Genomic DNA, 17899 nt, shown 5'->3' on the forward strand with positions numbered 1-17899 from the left:
GTCGTAGCGCTCAACGACAACCTCGAGGTCATAGAATCGCAACAGGTCCAGGTGGGGCTAATAGACCGATGGTCAGTCCACGTAGCGGAATTAATAGGCATTTTCTAAGCAATCAGCACGGTGTTTAAGATCGCTCACGGCCGTCCTAGGCTAAGCGGAGGAACGACCACAGCCACGATTCTCTACGACAGCAAATCCGCCCTACAAGCAACCCGAAACCCCGGGAACAAATCAGGACAACGAATCATTCACGCAATCCTCCAGGCAGCGACAGAGGTTCAAGCGGAAGGAATTGCGCTCCGCTTACAATGGCTTCCGGGGCACTGTGAGAATGCGGGAAACGACGTAGCAGATCGACTAGCGAAGGATGCCGCGCACCCAGGGAAAATACACCCCTTTCGCCCTCTGCTCACGAGGAAGAAAGCATTGATCCAAAGCAAGATTTCCGCGCAGTAGGCGCACGAATAGAAGTCTACCCCCAAAGGTAGCTATCTGCGAAAAATCGACAACGCACTGCCGGCCACATACACGAGGAAACTGTATAGCAGTCTGCCGAGGAACCGGGCGTACCTACTCACGCAGCTGCGTACTAGCCACAACTGGTTATCCACATACGCTAAGGCGCATAAATTTCGCGACGATGATCTCTGCGTTTGCGGCGCGCAAGAAACAGTCACTCATGTGCTAGTAGACTGTCCGAATTTGAGGGAACTGAGACGGGAGCTGAGGAAAGAAGTTGGGGACGTATTCAGTTGCATATCGAACCTGCTGGGAGGTTCAGCTGAAGGTAGGAAAGGTAAACCAGACACCGTCTCGCGGTCCAGGACAGTCAATGCTGTCTTGGACTTCGCAGAGGCGTTATAGCGATTCCGTAGTCGCGCGCCACGAGGGTAGCCTAACAACGGAAACGGCAATTAGGCCACGGCAGGCCTTGACGAGGCTCTAAGTTCGTTTTCAGGAAGTGGAACACTCTACATGTACGTACGCGGATGTATATATAGTTGAGGTAGCCTGCATATCGCTTTGCAAGTTGAAACCCTGGATTGAAGTACAAGTGTAATTGTCATTCTCTAACTAGGCAAGGATGTGCAGCTATTTGTAGTCACAGTAGCGGCCTTCTGCCTAGAGTGGTAGTGGCAGCCTAATAGGCTGCCACAATATATATACATCACCTAATCTGGGATCCAACTTTGCATTGCGAGAGGTCAGGGTAAATGATATCAACCAACCAACCAACCACTGTAAGCATCCAACTCGGCTAGTATCCCATTGCATCGTGTTTTCAAGACTAGTTCAACTCGATCATTTTATAAGCGCGTTTCTCGCTTGCCTTCAAAACCTCGACAATCCCATCATTGAGAGCAGCCGCGGCTTAACGGCTACCGAATAGATCTAGAGCCTGATCATTGCAGCACTGGAGTAATGCATCGCATTCCGCGGTTAGCTATATAATTGACCGCTGAAGCTAAACCTGCTCCTCTTCGAGCTATATCTTTAATGCAGAATCGACGACATAACAATTCCATAAGCGGAGGTACCAGTCGAGAAGGCTGCTGATGGGAGCCACGAGGGAGATGTGATGACGTAGGATATATTCAAACTCTGTCGAGAGGCTTGCTGAAGGAGTAGGACGCTGTTTCCACTCTGATTAGCATTGCTATTTCAAAGTTTGGGTGGCTCTCTGACCTGGTTTTCGCTAGCATAAGTGATTTTTCTAGGCGCCCGATTGTGTGATCCCTTCTGTGTCTCCCCATCTGCACTTGTATCAACGTGTTATCTTTTGGGGGACTGCGAAGTGGGAGAAGACAAAGGTCGTTTCGGAGAACTCATAGCGGTCGATTGGTTGCTGGATGGAAACCTGACTCACGAGTGTGTTAAATAGACCGTACAACCCTTCATAATATAGCATGTGTCGTGCCTAGTAGCGCACAGTTGTAACGTCCAACGGTGGAGTTCACTGTTTCTTGAACTTTAAATCCACCCACAATCAAGTTGATTCAATGTTCAATATTAGCCCGTCATACCCTGCCCTTTAGCCGATGACCTCAACCGACCTTAGCTCTTGGATCGATGCATGCCATCCATAGCCACCGAAGACATCCTTTCAGACTTTTATAAGTGGCCATTGGAAGCAGACGTCGATCGCGTCCGTCGCAGATTTCGATTCTAGGCCGAGGCTTGATCGACCTTCTTTTGCCTCGACAGGATTCGTTATTTATGGCGTACGTTAAGGCACTTTCTCTCTCTCTTGATTTTGCATACGAATATCAATATTCCGATGACTGGGCAGGAGTTTAAGAACATCTAACGATCCGTATTGGATAGCCTTCATCAAAGGAGTCTTCTAACTCAAGAATATATTAGCATCGGCACCACGAAGAAGCATTAGATCAGCCTAAGCATAGTCGTTATCTGTGGCCGCTAGGTGCAGGAGGTAACTATCCTAGCCCTGAATGTTGTAGCTAAGGAAGTAGGCCTGCAGTCTGCAGTAAAGATCTCGGCCTGATATACTTAACGAGCTCAGGCCATGGCAGTTTAACTGAATTCCAACAAGTACGATAATCTGATCTAGTAGGGTTTGGAGAATTCCCTACAGGAAATTAACGTATACCTTGGTAGAGAACTGAGGGTTTGCAGTAGTGACATTAAACTTACCATCATTGAAAACAAGTGTGTACACGGCGAGAAGTATCTAGAAGGCGGCAGATTTGTGAATAAGATGAGCTTTTCACTGCTTTTCTAGGATGGTTCTGCGATTTTATACTCGACACCACTTCTTGTAGATAGCTCCTAAGAGCTAACTAAACAGTTTTGAAGGCAATATGTCTACTTAAGGATCCTGCTTGTGAGTTCCAGGAACCCCAGTACAGATTCCTAGAAGCAGATGCGTGACTTATAGCAACGTAAGAACTATCAGGATATTCGGGCCTACGTGGAGAAGGTGCGCATTCTTTCATGGCAGGAGGCGGCAATACTACTCACCCGAGGTGATGCTAAGAGATTCGTTCTACTCAGGTGAGACGAAACCATAATATAGGTAAAAACAGCACCTAGGCCCAGGATGACATCTTAACTGCCTCAACCATCCTATTTCAACAACTGAATCGTTCGTAATTTCCACCTCGCAAAGTTGTCCCTTTCACCAACATTAAGATAACCTTACGCACAAGATGGGCGACTGCCATTTTAACGAGGCTTAATTTACCGTGAAACCCCCAAGACGTGTGCACTAAGCAGGAACTCAGTCCTGTCCCAAGGGATCAGGACAGAACAATAGCAATTCGTGAAACTTGGTGTGCCTAGGGGGGGGGGGGGGGGGGGGATAATCTGTTTTCGAGATCCCCTATATCGTCATAATAGATATTTACGGGCCAACGGGAGAGGGGGGAAATACTATGGCTGTGGGGCGCGTCCTCGGCTTCGTCATCATGTAACTTCAGGTACTAACCCCACCCACACGGCTTCTCAAGGAGGTCATGCTTCCTAGGAACGGATCGACCAGAACCAGAACGAGTGAACCGGCCGGAATTTTCTATATAAAACGCTTTAGTCTTATTGCCTTAAGAGGATTTTGCTTCCGAAAAATTCAAGCGGACAATCTCCACAACACCCTTCTTCATTTTTAGTCACCCTAGACTGAATATTCAAACCCCAAGCTCATTTTAAGCAGACGATCATCTCATAAATATTACTTTAATTACCACGTGAGCTACTGGTATGTATCGTAGAGCACTTGACAGCCGCAAAACATATAAATGCTTTTGCTCGAACTAACACCTACCTTTACAAAGTACTAAATCTATTTCTCTATCATAACGATGTACAAAATTATACAAGTTCGGTATTATTGTGGGCTGCACGACACGGGGAAATGAAGACGGCTCAAAATTCGATAGCGGCGGGGGCTGACTTAGAGTCTCTGGCTTACTCGCTGATGCTAGCAGCAGTAAAGGATCATAAAGAAGTGGTCGAACTTTTGCTGAGAACTGAGGGCGTCCACCCAGACTCCAAAGGCTTAGACGGACGAACGCCGCTATCGTATACAGCAGAATATGGGCATGAGGCCGTGTCCAAGCTACTGCTCGCAACTCCGGGCGTCAACCTAGACTCCAAGGACTCAGTCGGACGAATACCGCTATTATATACCACGGGAAATGTGAATATAGCTGTGTTCAAGCTTCTGCTCGTAATGGAGGGCGTCGACCCAGAATGTAAGGACTATGATGACTGAACCCCGCTATGGTACGTAGCGCGAGGGGGGCATGTGGAAGTAGCTAGGCTATTACTTACAACAGAGGATGTCGACCCCGACTCCGAGGATTCTAACGGGGTAACTCCACTATCAATGGTAGTAAGTATAGGCCGCGGAGTAACGGTTAAGCAACTTCTCGGAACGGACGGCGTCGATCCAGACTCTAGGGATTTTAATGAACAAACGCCGCTTTCGCGTGCGGCACAAAGAGGTTATCTGGAAATAGCAGAGCTCCTGATCGCGACTGAGGGTGTCAATCCGGACTCCAGGGACTCCAATAGACAAACGCCGCTTTCGCATGCAGCACGATTTGGGAAGCCGCCAGTGCTAGAGTTACTGATCGCGACGGAGGGTGTCAATCCAGACTCCAGGGATAATAACGGACGGTCGCCGCTATGGTAATATGTAGCAGAATATGATCATGGGGCTGTGTTCCAGCTACTACTTTCAACTGAGGGCGTCGATCTAGACCCCAAGGACTCATATGGACGACCGCCGCCCTCTTTTAACTTATATCGGCAGATTCGTTGGAATAGCTTGAATTTTCCCTCTTCTATCAAGGCCCGCTCATAGATTCTCTCTCTCTCACTTTTTTCTTTTTCGTTTATATCGCTTCTGTCCCGCGATACGCCCCTAAGGGTTTTTTTTGGCGGAATCCACGCTCATAGTAACCTCAAAACACAATTTCAGCCACACTACATAACGACCACGGACCCACAGGCGTTCTTCGATAAGGCAATTTCAATTGTTATCACCTAAGATACTGGATTATACCTAACTATCTTGCTGTTGCCTCTCAGTTTAATGTTTCTTGCTCGATAATCTATCCACACTGAGGCCGTGGCGGCGGGGCCAGGAAAGAGGTACTCAGTCTATATTGGACAAGTTGCACTTTTGTAGTTGGATCTGTTGAAACAGAAGTGAGTGGGCCATGTACGGTCAGCGTTCATTACTATAATACTAGGCAAAAGCGTGCTATAATCTATAATATATAGCACCTCTTTTTGTATTGCTCTTTAACCTAACGCGCGTATGTCGGAAAAGGCCTTCTGCACTTTCTCCTCCAACCCCGACGATATCTAGGCTCCATTCAAGACAATCTTTGGAGTCTTGATCTGGGTGTTTTTGCTAACTCCGTCTCACAACTTTTTTGGTTCTATCCATCTAGCCTCTTTCTAGGACCATCTATGCGCTCGAAGGACTCGACTGATAGTGTATGTAGATACGAGCACGCCGAATTTATTACACAAGAACTCTGCCGTTTCGTCTAGATATACAGAGGATTTCGAAAACAGTCCTCCCTAGACACCCACGCTTTCTTACGAATATGATTCGTCCGCTTTGCCTCTAAGTGATTGCACCCTTTTCTATTTCGACACACATGTTGCAGAATTCCCATGACGTAATGTGTGGAGGTCCATTTAGATGTACCCATTTCTTGACCTAGCGTCTTAGCGGTAGGGCCCAGAAAGAATGAAAGAGAGTACAGTAGTGAAGCTGGTTTTGTACTTCTCTGTACCTTGCTTCAATAGGCATAAAATGACCAAAAATATATTGTGCAGTGACAATTAGCCATTTCATTGGTTTACCAGAGAGGCCATTGTTTATCTGTCAAGTTTTGTACCAAGACATCCGGATTCAAGCATGTTGCCGTGGGATGCGTTGTGTGCAAAGGGCATGCTGGGTCTGGGAAACGTGTGGGTAGCTCTGTGCGCGGTCGTAAAGACAATCGGAAGAGGCTTCGCTGTTTATCCATAGGCCCGGAGATGATATCGAGAATTTGCCAGCTAGTTTAGTACAGCCTGTAGATAAGCGTGTAAAACCAAAGTCTCCATGCACTGCAGCACTTCCTGACCGCCTACGGCCACTCAAAGGAGGCGACAGGGGCAAGGGGTAATAGTAATAGTCTTTGTGCAAATCTCTCGAACCAAAAGAACATAGATGATTCGCCAAAGGATGGCTAAATACGCAATGTACGGTCATCGCCACATCGCATGCTCCAGTGACGTTGGACTTCGACGACGAGGCCCCCGGTTGCCAATGGCTAGCAGGTACACTCAACTCTATCCGGCCTTGCAACATTCTGTGAAGACGTTCATTGAAAGGACGAGTACATGTCGCTCGAATCCTTGTCATTGCTCAGCCCTTTTTTCATTTCAAAGCTCGATTTATCTCGTTCGGAACCTAGTACAGGAGCCTGCAATAAATAATTGCGGTTCATATGGTGCAGGATTTGAATCACCAGTCGTTTCATGTGCGTATGGGTGCTTGTTGAAGGGGGTGCTGACCATGCAGAAGATATATATTGGAACAACAGTACGACCGCCATACGACTCAAGCTGGAAGATGGTGGTTTGTATGATATGGAATTGCTAGAATGTGACCTGACTGTGTCTCTGATAAAGCCATCTAATTCCAGATGCGAATCCGACAATGAGTCGGTGGAGAAAACTATCGATAAAAATCGCAGGGAGCTTTGGCGAACGGCCCGGGACAGTCGCCTCAGAGCTACTTGCTTCCCCATCCTGAATGAACGTGGCCGGCTCCTGCGAGAATATGGCCTGGTGGCGCCCGCGGCTGGTCGTTGAAGCGATATATGCTCATTCTCCGTGATGGGATGATTCAGGGTCGAGTTCGGTTTATCGGTGGTCGACACTCGAAAGGGTGTTTGGGTTATCGGTCGGGTAGTGCAGAGGTCGTGCAGATAAGGTGGGTCTTCCGCCATCTTCCACATCACGCATACAAGGAATCTCCAGAAAGAAATTTCATCGCAACCGGACTGCATTGAGAAATACGGGACTGCAGTTCCCAGCGATAATCTTTGCATAGGTCGGGTTGTGGACAGACAATGGAGGTGCGAAATCTTGGGCCTGTACATGTGCGAAGCATGCCGTAGTGCAATGTGAGATGCGACAAGCTTTTAAGGACGTGAACGAACCAAACCGTTTACCACATCTGCGCGACCATCCAGTGTGTGTTTGTCTATACGAGACTTCAATATTAGATGGATTGAGTCCTCCTCAACATTCTTTGAAGCAACGAGAGTGCCGACGATAAGATTCCGGCCCGCAATTTCCTGCAAGGAGTCCAGCCGCACATTTAATCCAAGAGGCCTACACCCAAAAAGTCATCATGGAGTTTAGAGCAGTTGAGATGTTGAAATTTCAACAAAAGGGCGGATGCATGTTGAAAGTGTTTTATCGGTCGGCATTTAAATGCTTTCCCTCAGAAAGTCCAAGCGAAGACTGACATTCGATGGCGCCTGAAGTCTCCAAGCATAAGTACGTTTGAGTCAGAACCTATAATCGACCCCAGAGAACGACTCCCAATGGCTACTTCTTTGAGTCGTGTCAAAAAGGAACAGCTGCGGAAGCGTCGAAATAATCTTTTGCGCCGCCACAATGAATTTTGGCTCCTATACGCGATTAAAAGCTGGCTCATTATGGAAATGCCAGATGGGCAGATATTCACATATCATTCACATCCTGATAGGGCACCTCCAAGTCGTGCGAAAATCGTAAGCGGACCGTTTTGCTACAGTTGATTCGGCCTGGCCACTGAAGAGATTATAGGAGCAGCAATCCAAACCATCAGGACGAAAAACACCATGCGATTATGATGGCGTGGGGCAGAAACCGCAGCCAATTGAACAAAAGACCTCCACGGCCGAGCCGCTGATTCGTCAGGACAGTATCTGGGATCGACTGGCCTGGTACATAAAGCAGAATGGTATATCGAATGAGGGCTGATTCCGTTGACACGAAGGCGCATACTGTATCTCCGACATGTTCTAGACGCACCGATAGTAGATGTTTCCAATCTTTGATGAATTTTGACCGTCTCTTATTCACTGGATTAGTATCGACTTGTATTGTTGAGTTCTTTCAGATACAGAGGAAATATCGAAAAATTTCTCCTCTAGCCACACCATTCCTGAACCCCACTCCGACTATTCTAAGTCTAAGACAGCACATGGCGCGGTATCCAGGTAGAGGCTAGATGGATGATGAGTCGAAAGGGCTTTCGTAAAACTCGACGATCCAGTTTTAACCTGTTGGGGCATCCTGGCAACGTAGTGTACCGCGTGGCGAATTTTCATCGTACAAAATCTTAATTGCCCATTCGAGATTCAATTTCTATCTGCTTATTGTCCTTATAGATACATACTGCGCCACAAGGAACAAATCGGGCCAGCGGATCGTGCATGCGATCCTACAAGCTGCCACAGAGGTTCAAGCCGAGGGAGTTGCCCTCCGTCTCCAATGGGTGCCAGGGCACTGCAACAACCCTGGAAACGACGTGGCGGATCGACTAGCCAAAAACGCCGCGTGCCCAGGTAAAACCCACTCGTTCCGCCCGCTACTCTCGAGGGAGAATGCACGCCTGCGCGTCAATATCCTCAGCCAGTGGGAGCAGGAATGGAGATCGTCCAGCAAAGGCAGTCACCTACGAAATATCGACAGCACTCTACCAGCAACCTACACGAGGACGCTATATGGGAACCTACCCAGAAACCGGGCGTACCTGTTAGCGCAGCTTCGTACTGGCCACAACTGGCTATCTACTTACGCCAAGAAATTTGGCTTCCGTGACGACGACCACTGCGCGTGCGGAGCACAAGAGACTGTCACTCATGTACTAGTGGATTGTCCACTTTTGAGGGATATTCGAATGGAGTTACGGAGGGAAGTGGGGGACGCGTTCAGAAGCGTCTCGAGCCTGCTGGGAGGCTCAGCCGAAGGTAAGAAAGGTAAACCAGACACCGTCTCAAGGGCAAAAACGGTCAACGCCGTTTTAGACTTCGCCGAGGCGTCACATCGGTTTTGGAGTCGCGCGCTACGAGGGCAGCCTAACAATGGGAACGGCAGTTAGGCCACGGCAGGCCTTGACGAGGCTCTAAGTTCGTTTTTCAGGAAGTGGAACACTCTACATGTACGTAAACATATATATAGTAGTCGTATGCTGCATATCGCTCTCGAGCGAGGGGTCAGCGTAAATGACATCAACCAACCAACCGACTGTACTGCGCCATTGTCAACGAAGGATCTCTGACGTGGTCAAGGATGAGGGCCTGTCCAAAAAAAAGGATGTTCTGAAATAGATTGAGGGGAAGGTCCCATCTGCTATTTGAAAACGTGCTGACAGGAAATTTATCAGTGGCCACTCACTCGTGTAGTGCTACATTCATTCATTCCCTGAGAATGGCTGAAGGTGGAGAGTTGAGTTGAAAGTGGGGCTCTGTGGCTGGGTAAGCTTGCAAATATCAACGTTGAGCCATCCCTAGTGAATGTCCAATCTTCACAGCTGATGAAGTGTACTGTACCTACGAAAACTTTTCATGCCTTTTCGCCTTCGGCCACTCGTAACCAGATATGCAGATTTATAGGAGAGATGATGGACTATGCTGTAATTCCGCAGAAAATATTTCATTTTTGCCGCCAGTTGAGGTGATTCAACATCTGTTGAAGTAGGCGAGCTAGAGTTTGCGGCAAATCTCACAAGGCGCCCCACTTCGAACCATGGCGTGTGTCGATCTAGGCGGGGCACCACCTTGGATCCATAACTTGGTAATTGCCTCATATATATTGATGTTGAGGGTGAATCACCTTCCACAGTCGTTGAAATGTGGGTTCAACAGTGCGTTGAACCATGCAAATTGAGTTTGAGGAATGCCTGGCGAGAAGAAAATTCCTGGGACATTTGATAGGCCGCTTGGAGGGCATTATGGTATTAGTTGGTTCCATGTTGACCACACCAATGCATTAACTGGAAATACTTCGTTACTGTTGTTCACCAGCTTCAACGGTTATACGCATCACTGATATCTATTTACGTACTGGAATGCGGACCGGCAGATTTTCTAAAATAGGTCCGCAACCTTGTGTTAGCTAGACGTGGCTTATTCTGGCGTCGGTGATGAGTTCAGCGTTGGGTCGACAGTGAAGCGAGGGCCTTTGTTTGTGCTGGCAGGCCGAAGTGTCCATGCCTATAGGTTCAAGTAATCGAATTAGGGATTATTTCTCGGTGCTTGAAAATATGATTGTTGAGTCAACTTTGAACTGTGAACAGAAAGAACCAGTAAACTCTGAAGCTCCCATCATTTCATTGATCGTAGTCCAATCGTCGCGGTATTTCGAGGCCTTGACCTGGAATCCCGCTAAAAATTTGTTTGTCAATCAACGCTTTTTTAAACGATGCCATGTCCATAAACTCATCACGGCTATTCCTACACTACATGAGCTTGGCTTCTCTGGTGACAGTCTCAAGTTGGCATTCCAAGCGTCACTCAAATTAACGCATATTGAAGGTAAACATAATTTTCAACGGGCCGTAGATTTGGACAGCTTCACGCACAATTACGATAAAGGTTGCCACTGCTAGTAGAAGTTAAACTGGTGCTAACAACCATGTGAGGGACAGGACAAGTCGAGATGTCTATAAATACCCTCTACTCCCCCGGTCCTTTGCTCTAATCGTTCGGACTTGACAGTGCCATACACTATCATCGGATAGGCGATGAGTTCTTCTTCCACTATTAATCACCCCTGGACTCTTCCATTTCAGTATACTGATACAGACAGAGCACCTCGTTGACTCATGAGTGTCAGTCAGTGTCTTTGACAATACCGCGTGAAGACACGCTCCTTCGCTTTATTGACCATCCGGTTATCATCTCGCATTATCCTGTTTGAGCTTAGAAAGCCAACGAGAAGAAACTCGGGCTCCTTGACAAAAATCCCGTTTATTGGAAATGTCACGGCTGCCCAATCGAGTTGGCCCCTTCGCTATCAAGACCCGCCTTCATTTTCAACAGTGCAAAAACGGGACTATGATACGGGTATGTGCCTCGTTCCCCTTGCCTTGCCTGATACCAATCTCGAAAACTCTTTGTACGGCCTAGAATTGTGTGTATATGGCCTGAATACACAAGTGCATTGTATGTGGAACTCCCAATTCCCGATGCCCACCAATTGGTTAATGGCTGGCAGCAAATCGCAAGTTGCGCCTTAGAATGGAATCGCAAGCTTTCGAGCGCCACCATGAATGATTGGTACCACAAAGCTGAAGCTTAGAGAGTTTTTTCTAGCTAGCGGCGCTGGTAGTATCAGTGATCGCGCCACCCGTTCTACCAACTGTGAAACCCTGCGACCGGGAATGTGCTCCAAGAACGGGACCGGAATAGAGCTCGCCAAGGTTTGTGAATTGTTTGAAGCCACTCCAAGTCCTGTGATCTGAAACCACACTGCAATCAGCTGACCGACCGTAAATAGAGAAACGAGAAAGAAATGCGGTCGCCGCATGCAGATCCACCTGTGGTTCCTGAGACCTCCCACACTCCAACGCAACGACAAACCATTTTCAATGAAGAACTTCGAACCGTCAATTGTTTCTCGCGCCAAGGATCCCGCGCCGTGGAAACAAATTATCACTTTCGCATGCTGAACACTGAATTTGCATCCGCTGGAGACAATATTGTGCAGATCAGCTACTCGGCTCATTGACAATAGTTCGGTCGCGATTTTCCGAATTGAGTAATTAGCCTTGGGGAATGCTGTAATCTAGCCTCGGAGGAATGGAGATAACTCTTTTTTCCACTGCCTCTTACCATCAATAGATGATAAAGGCGTACGTGGAAGCATAGCTGGTTGGTTGTAAATAGGAGGGTTAGTTGGCACGACGCGTCGAAGCGCGTTAGTGCACGGAATCTTTTGGCGATGGCTATAGTCGCGGCTGAGTCCAGGATCCACCAGGGTTGCGGCGTGTGGGTATAAAGGGTCGTCACCCCCGCCCTCACGATATTGACCCTTGGTCTCTTGGAAGTCGCCGGGCACTGCCGTTCCTTCATCTGGCCTGATGATAAGATTTGTGTGGTATTTCTTGGTGAGCCGGAAGCACTCTGTTCAGCCTTGTCGGCAAGGGTCCTTCTGTGGAACGCAATTCAGGGTGTTTCTTTCAACAATTGACGGGCACATGCCTCGCTTCTTGCAATAGGAGCACTTTCGTGCATTGGTTTGGACTATATTAATCAATGGTCCCTTAATATAGTCCCGGCCCCCTTTGTGGTGGCGTAAGAGAGTCCATCCCCCGCACCGTCTGTTTGGCATTCGCTAGACGGTTTCCAACAGTGGTCGGATCAACCAGATCGCAATGTGTGCTCGGTCGCCAATCAACGCGGGTTCGATGGTATTCAATCGATGTACTAGCAGTTGCACGCCGTCGACAAATTCGCTCGCGTTGCCGCAAACTCGCCGGTCCTTTCGCGAAGCTGGGTGAACAGTTCGCAAAACGTCCGAGTTCCATGCGTCGGTACCGTTCGAGTTCATTCCACAGGTCGCGGGACGTCTCTAGCCCGGCGACGTGGATGCTAACGTTAGGGGACAGGTACCACAAGATAATATGGTAGGCATCGGCTTCATGTCGCGCCCATTCACGGTGGCGCTCGAAAGCTTGGACCTCCACTTCGAGGCGAGCATCTGTTGTATTGCAAAAGGAAGCTTGATTACTTCTTATTTCAGAGGGATACAAAGAGGCCATATATACAGCATGAAGTCCAAGTTGATTGGAAATCAACTTGGAACTTCGTATAGATAGTGCAGGAATTATTTCCGATGTTGCGGCTTCATTCTTGAGCAGCAACAGCCTCAAATCACAACAGCATCGATAGCTCGCTACATCACAGTTCCATTTAGTGGGGCTCCACTAGTGGGCTGATATCTGCCGAGATAGGCTTGGCATACTTGAATAAACATTTACGGCCCTGAAGGGTGCCCGCCACTAACGTCCCAGACCTGCCTTGCTTTAAGGTAGGAGGTCATCTGGCGTTTCCGGGTGGCGTAGTTTTCGCTTCCTGTCAGGGGCTCAATGGCCGCGACTGTTTGGTCGAAGGAATCCTGGACTGAAGCTGATATATTGTGTTGTTTCCGTAAAGCGGGGTAAATATAGTTCAAGATGGATGGACTTTCTGAGTGAGTAGAAACCGCACCCGAGAGGTTCGCTCTCGGGCTCATAACCTGTTGTCTTTCTGAGGAAAGTTGTTGAATTGTTGTTTCTGATGCGATACAAGAGGATATATATACACCAACGTGAAGACCAAGTTGATTTCCAATCAATTTAGTTCTTCATATAGAAATGCAGCAAGTATTTCCAGTGTTGCGGCTTTGTTCCTGATGTACACTTGCTGTATCGCAACAGGTGGTTTGAGGGTGGAAACCGGGAAACAAAATCACCCCCTCTTCCTCTCCCCGGAGCCACAATACAGTTACAGAGGATTTCGAAAACAGATTACCCCCAGACACACACGCTTTCTTTCCCAGCGTCCCGCTAAGGTTACGCTAAACTAATTGGGGCTAGATAAAGCCCCTTTCCCGCGGTGTAACGCCATATCATTGGCTGCGGGAGAATCTAGAGCCCGGGCGATCCGGGCCAGGCGCAAAAGTGGGTCATTGGGAGACTCAACGTGTATGTCTTGGGGGTAATCTGTTGTCGAAATCCACTGTAGAGTGGCTGGTAATTACGGGAAACTAACTAACCACATGCACGGCTCGTGGGCAAATGTGGCTCGGTACAGCGCTACCCGTGGCTCCTGATTGACCATGACGCTATCTTTGGAAAACTTCTCCATCTCACCTCACTCCAAATGATTCAACAGGGATGAAAACCATGAGAAAGTGGCGTGAGCCACAGGGCAGAAACATGGCTCGTTCCGCCGCTGTCACATGTTGCTGTGCCACAGGGCAAGTCTGGCCTGGGCCTTTCAAAAACATAGCAGCTAGGAAGGGATAGCAAATTGCTCGATCTCGAGCTTCGGAAAAATTGCCACCTCAAAACAATCCATACGTCCCGCACGCCGACGGCCGAAAGGACATGAGGCCATTGCGAAGCATTTATCATAATCGGTCCTGCACTTGTACTGTCGAATTTTGCAACATCATAAAAAGCGGATCCCTTAGCCACTGCTAAAGCTAGCCTACTCGAAGCATCATTTCGATTGAATATCAACGCCACCTGCGAGATCAGCTCGGTCTGGAACCTTCAAGTCGCTTTTCTCCTAGAATTGAATTTGGAACGGCAGTACATCGACGTGGAGTATGTGCCTTTATCTGATATTGCAGGAATATGTGCGAATTTGATCACAGACATGCCTACTTGTGGGGAGCAAATTATAGTGTCATTAGACCCTCCAGTTATTAACTGCGATTCCATGCGGCATGCTGTGGGCATTCGAGGAGCAATTCAGCTCTGCTTCATACTGCTCGAGCCTGTCATATTCTTGCAAGGAGACGGCAGGCGTGGTCACCATTCTGAGGGCAAGCCAGCTGTCACTCGCAGCTACCTCCATCTGAAAGTCACTCAACAGACCAAAATCAAGAGCATATGTGTCTCCTTTCAAGGTCTGGCCAGCTTCCAAACGTTGGGAGGTATGTCCTTTATTTGCCCTGGGTGCTAGCACGGAACCGCCGGACGTTTCACGAGCTAACGCATAATTCTATGCTCTTACTAGAGAGTACAAGAAAACAGAATCTGATCACATCTTGTCTTACCTACGTCGAGGACGGGCATACGATGCTCTCAGACAGAGGATACTACCGCTTGTGCGAGGGGTCTATGGCCGCTATAGAGACTGGCCAACATGTCAAAATCGCCGCTACAGCATTTTGGGACGAGCAGGTTTCTCCGCCCAATTATGATCCAGGAAGCTTATATCAATCTGGTCATCTGAGCGCTCGTAGCGAAAACCCACGACATACTATCAATAGTCATCTGAAAGGCAATTATGGGATATTTCCTGCCGGGGATTATATATACCCCTTCGAGTTTCTCGTGCACAGCTCCCTTCCTGAAACTATCAGCACCGAGCTGATATCTATTGGTTACTACGTCGAAGCTAAAGTCGAATGTCCTGGAATATTCCGTTCAAAAATGCGTTCGAAACTCGAGATCCCGCTTCTTCGATTGCCTCCAGAGCATTCGTTGGAGTTGATTGAGCCGATTATTATCTCTAAGGACTGGCGTGAGCTGCTCCACTATGAAGCTTGCATCCTCGGCAGAAGCTTCTGTTTTGGCTCGGGGATACCAATAAAGTTGAAATTGACGCCTTTCGTGGATCTGAAATGTTGCTGGATTAAAGTCTACGTGTCTCAGCACATCCAGTATTGGAAAATGGGACGAGAGACTCGCTTATTACAGCTAGGCAGAAGGAAAGTGCTTCTGTTCGAAAAAGAGGCTGGAACGGAATGGAAAAGCACTTTTCCTGGCAGTAGATTTCAAATCACTTCAGACGAAGACTCGACACGATCCGCAGATATGCAAACTTTAAGTCTACTCGGGAAAATACTGGAAACGCGTCAGATTGAATTAGAGGTGCAGTTACCCAGGTGCCACGAATTGAAAGAAAGGCCACAATGGCAACGGCTTCAAACAAGCGCTAAAGCAGGAAAACTTGATGTGAACCACTGGATTCAGGTAAGGAGTCGCCAAATCTGCCAAAGTGTCTTGATCACTAGATATTGGGCTGTCTATGCAGTTTTGTTAACGCACATATAGATCGTTCTGTGTCTTTCCGTGAAAGATAAGGATGAGACGGCCACGAGAAAACAGAATGCTTTCCAGCTCCTGATTATTGAAACGCCTATCACTGTTCTGTCCTGCAAGGCGACCCCGTCCAACATTTACGTTCCGCCATATACGAATGAACCCAATATAAATCCACTGCCATCACGAAATTTGGAATGCGATTGTGTTGAGAGTGACTTTCCAAAGACTTTCACACCCCTGCACAAAACCGACTTGTGCATAGCCGAACAATCCACGTCTGTCGAAACAATCTTGCCGGACATCTTGACGAGGCCACTCAGTTTCGACAGAGTTCCAGCGGCGTTAAGCCGCCAGCTCAAGTCCACATAGCTATCCGGGGTCTTCCTGAACTTTCCCGAAGAGCGAGCCTGTGAGGAGCGACCTGTGATGACACGCAGTGAATTCGAACGTGCGATCCTAATGTAGGATGTAACCAGGGGGCCAAAAGCAGTATGTTTGTTTTGAATTGCGCTGTGAATGGAATGACAGGTGTTTCTTCCGAACTATCGATTGCCCCACAATTTCAAGCGTCCAGGTAGCTTTTTATTATTCTTCGGTCTCAGCTATTAGGCCAAAGAAAGCTGTTCAAAAGGGCAAAAGCTTTTCCAAAAAGAAAAGCAGTTCTGCTAAATTGCTGTGCACCTGCGGCCATTTTCAGGTGTTGGTGTTAAGAATATACAGTATAACGCTTTCCGGCAGTGAAATAAATCTATATCTCAGACCAAGCCTTGGAGGAGTGCACGAAAAATACGCTGTATCTCGTGGCTTACTCCCTGTATACAACCTATTGATGCCATGTGTATGTTTATGGGTCCTTTTGGGTATCCTGGGCCTCTCCCAGCCACCGGTGGTAGCTACTGCTTCAATAACACACTCCACATGGGAGTTATATCATCTGACACTCTTCTCAAAGTAAATATTATAATATATCGTCTGTTCTGAGGGGCGCTCTTTTGGTGAAGCTTGATCTACTCTAGCAAAGGTCTCGTTTCCCCATTGTCTCGAGCTTCTTCTACCAAAAGTTGACTCTGTCCATCTCTTTGGCGGCATTTCCCAAAGATTCTAACCAGTGCAAAAGGCAGCTTGTAAAACAAAGTACCGAATGCCAACCCTTCTCCTTGGTCATTCAAGTTCCCGCGATTTGTTCCTGTCCAGCGACGCCGCACGCTGTTCGCAAGGTATGTGATCCCAAACCCGGTCGCGATTGCTGCCAAAGTCCCCAGTATTGAAACAACAACAGAGATTACCGTCAAGGAGCTAGCATTGCATCCAAATGGAAGAGTTCGAAGTTCCCATCTCTCCTCGAAACCAAGTGGACAGATGTGGGAGGAGCCTATGGGTGCTAGGATTGGTAGCCGTGCGGAGTTGGGCACGCAGGCAGAAGACTAAATAGAGCGGTTAGCAGGCTGGAATACAAAACTCCACTGGAGTTTGGTATAGCTTATTTACAAGGGTAACAACGGCATTGAGATAAGAAAGAGGAATCATGAAATGCACTAGTTGAGAGGGGATGAACAAGGCTGATAAAGCAAAACATTGTTGATCGAACGGAAGCCCTGAAATAATAAACTTTACAAGTAGGAATTTACAGTAAGAATGATCACAATCGCAATAAAAATAGGAAACAGGTATACTTTCCATAACAATTCCGCAGATCGAAGACAGTAAGCAGCGAGACTTACTATTGGGCACCAGCTGCAACCAACGTCACCCGCTAGGCATGACGAGCACGACTGGCGACGCCAGCAGAGGCGAAAGAGTAGATCATCCGATATCCCACGAGAAATATTGCTGTAGCGGCCCGTAGTCTCAACAGGGGCCATCATTATAGGGGCAAAAAGGCTGGTTACCCAGCTTTGTACCAAGGTGACACTGTGAATCAATGCGGCCTCTTGGAGATATAGCATGCTTTTCGCTTCGACTTATTATATTCTAGAAGACGATATCTAATGCTCCAGAAATGTGGACGGATTCTCTTATGTGCGCTGGCATTCGCCACCCGGGTCTAGACTGTCTAACCTAGCTTCCGAAAACCCGGGCCAATCAGCTTGCGATAGGCTGGAGTTCGCCCCC

The 17899-nt window shown here is 47.9% G+C and overlaps 6 protein-coding genes across 6 annotated transcripts; 3 read left to right on the forward strand and 3 right to left on the reverse strand.

Annotated features, from left to right (window-relative positions):
* Nucleotides 1-3934: 3934 nt before the first annotated feature.
* On the forward strand, nucleotides 3935-4654 carry N7496_010656 (ankyrin repeat domain-containing protein; the record flags this gene model as incomplete). The annotated part of the gene is made up of 2 exons (XM_056703569.1): nucleotides 3935-4211; nucleotides 4251-4654. The coding sequence occupies 2 exons, from the start codon at nucleotides 3935-3937 to the stop codon at nucleotides 4652-4654; spliced, it is 681 nt and encodes a 226-aa protein (XP_056552569.1).
* A 2926-nt stretch (nucleotides 4655-7580) lies between these two features.
* On the forward strand, nucleotides 7581-9124 carry N7496_010657 (uncharacterized protein; the record flags this gene model as incomplete). The annotated part of the gene is made up of 3 exons (XM_056703570.1): nucleotides 7581-7769; nucleotides 7825-7981; nucleotides 8412-9124. The coding sequence occupies 3 exons, from the start codon at nucleotides 7581-7583 to the stop codon at nucleotides 9122-9124; spliced, it is 1059 nt and encodes a 352-aa protein (XP_056552570.1).
* Nucleotides 9125-11883: 2759 nt separating this feature from the next.
* On the reverse strand, nucleotides 11884-12260 carry N7496_010658 (uncharacterized protein; the record flags this gene model as incomplete). The annotated part of the gene is made up of 2 exons (XM_056703571.1): nucleotides 11884-12149; nucleotides 12218-12260. Coding segments are annotated over 2 exons (309 nt in total), but the record flags the coding sequence as incomplete, so codon positions are not given.
* A 100-nt stretch (nucleotides 12261-12360) lies between these two features.
* Nucleotides 12361-12576, reverse strand: N7496_010659 (uncharacterized protein; the record flags this gene model as incomplete). The annotated part of the gene is made up of 1 exon (XM_056703572.1): nucleotides 12361-12576. The coding sequence occupies one exon, from the start codon at nucleotides 12574-12576 to the stop codon at nucleotides 12361-12363; it is 216 nt and encodes a 71-aa protein (XP_056552572.1).
* Nucleotides 12577-14390: 1814 nt separating this feature from the next.
* Nucleotides 14391-16156, forward strand: N7496_010660 (arrestin C-terminal domain-containing protein; the record flags this gene model as incomplete). The annotated part of the gene is made up of 3 exons (XM_056703573.1): nucleotides 14391-14670; nucleotides 14754-15715; nucleotides 15797-16156. 3 exons carry the CDS (start codon nucleotides 14391-14393, stop codon nucleotides 16154-16156), a joined length of 1602 nt encoding a protein of 533 aa, XP_056552573.1.
* A 638-nt stretch (nucleotides 16157-16794) lies between these two features.
* On the reverse strand, nucleotides 16795-17652 carry N7496_010661 (uncharacterized protein; the record flags this gene model as incomplete). The annotated part of the gene is made up of 2 exons (XM_056703574.1): nucleotides 16795-17211; nucleotides 17416-17652. 2 exons carry the CDS (start codon nucleotides 17650-17652, stop codon nucleotides 16795-16797), a joined length of 654 nt encoding a protein of 217 aa, XP_056552574.1.
* Between the last annotated feature and the right edge of the window lie 247 nt (nucleotides 17653-17899).

This window comes from Penicillium cataractarum (assembly GCF_028827025.1).
Source record: "Penicillium cataractarum strain IBT 29864 chromosome Unknown utg000008l, whole genome shotgun sequence".
In the NCBI taxonomy this organism is placed as follows: Eukaryota; Fungi; Ascomycota; class Eurotiomycetes; order Eurotiales; family Aspergillaceae; genus Penicillium; species Penicillium cataractarum.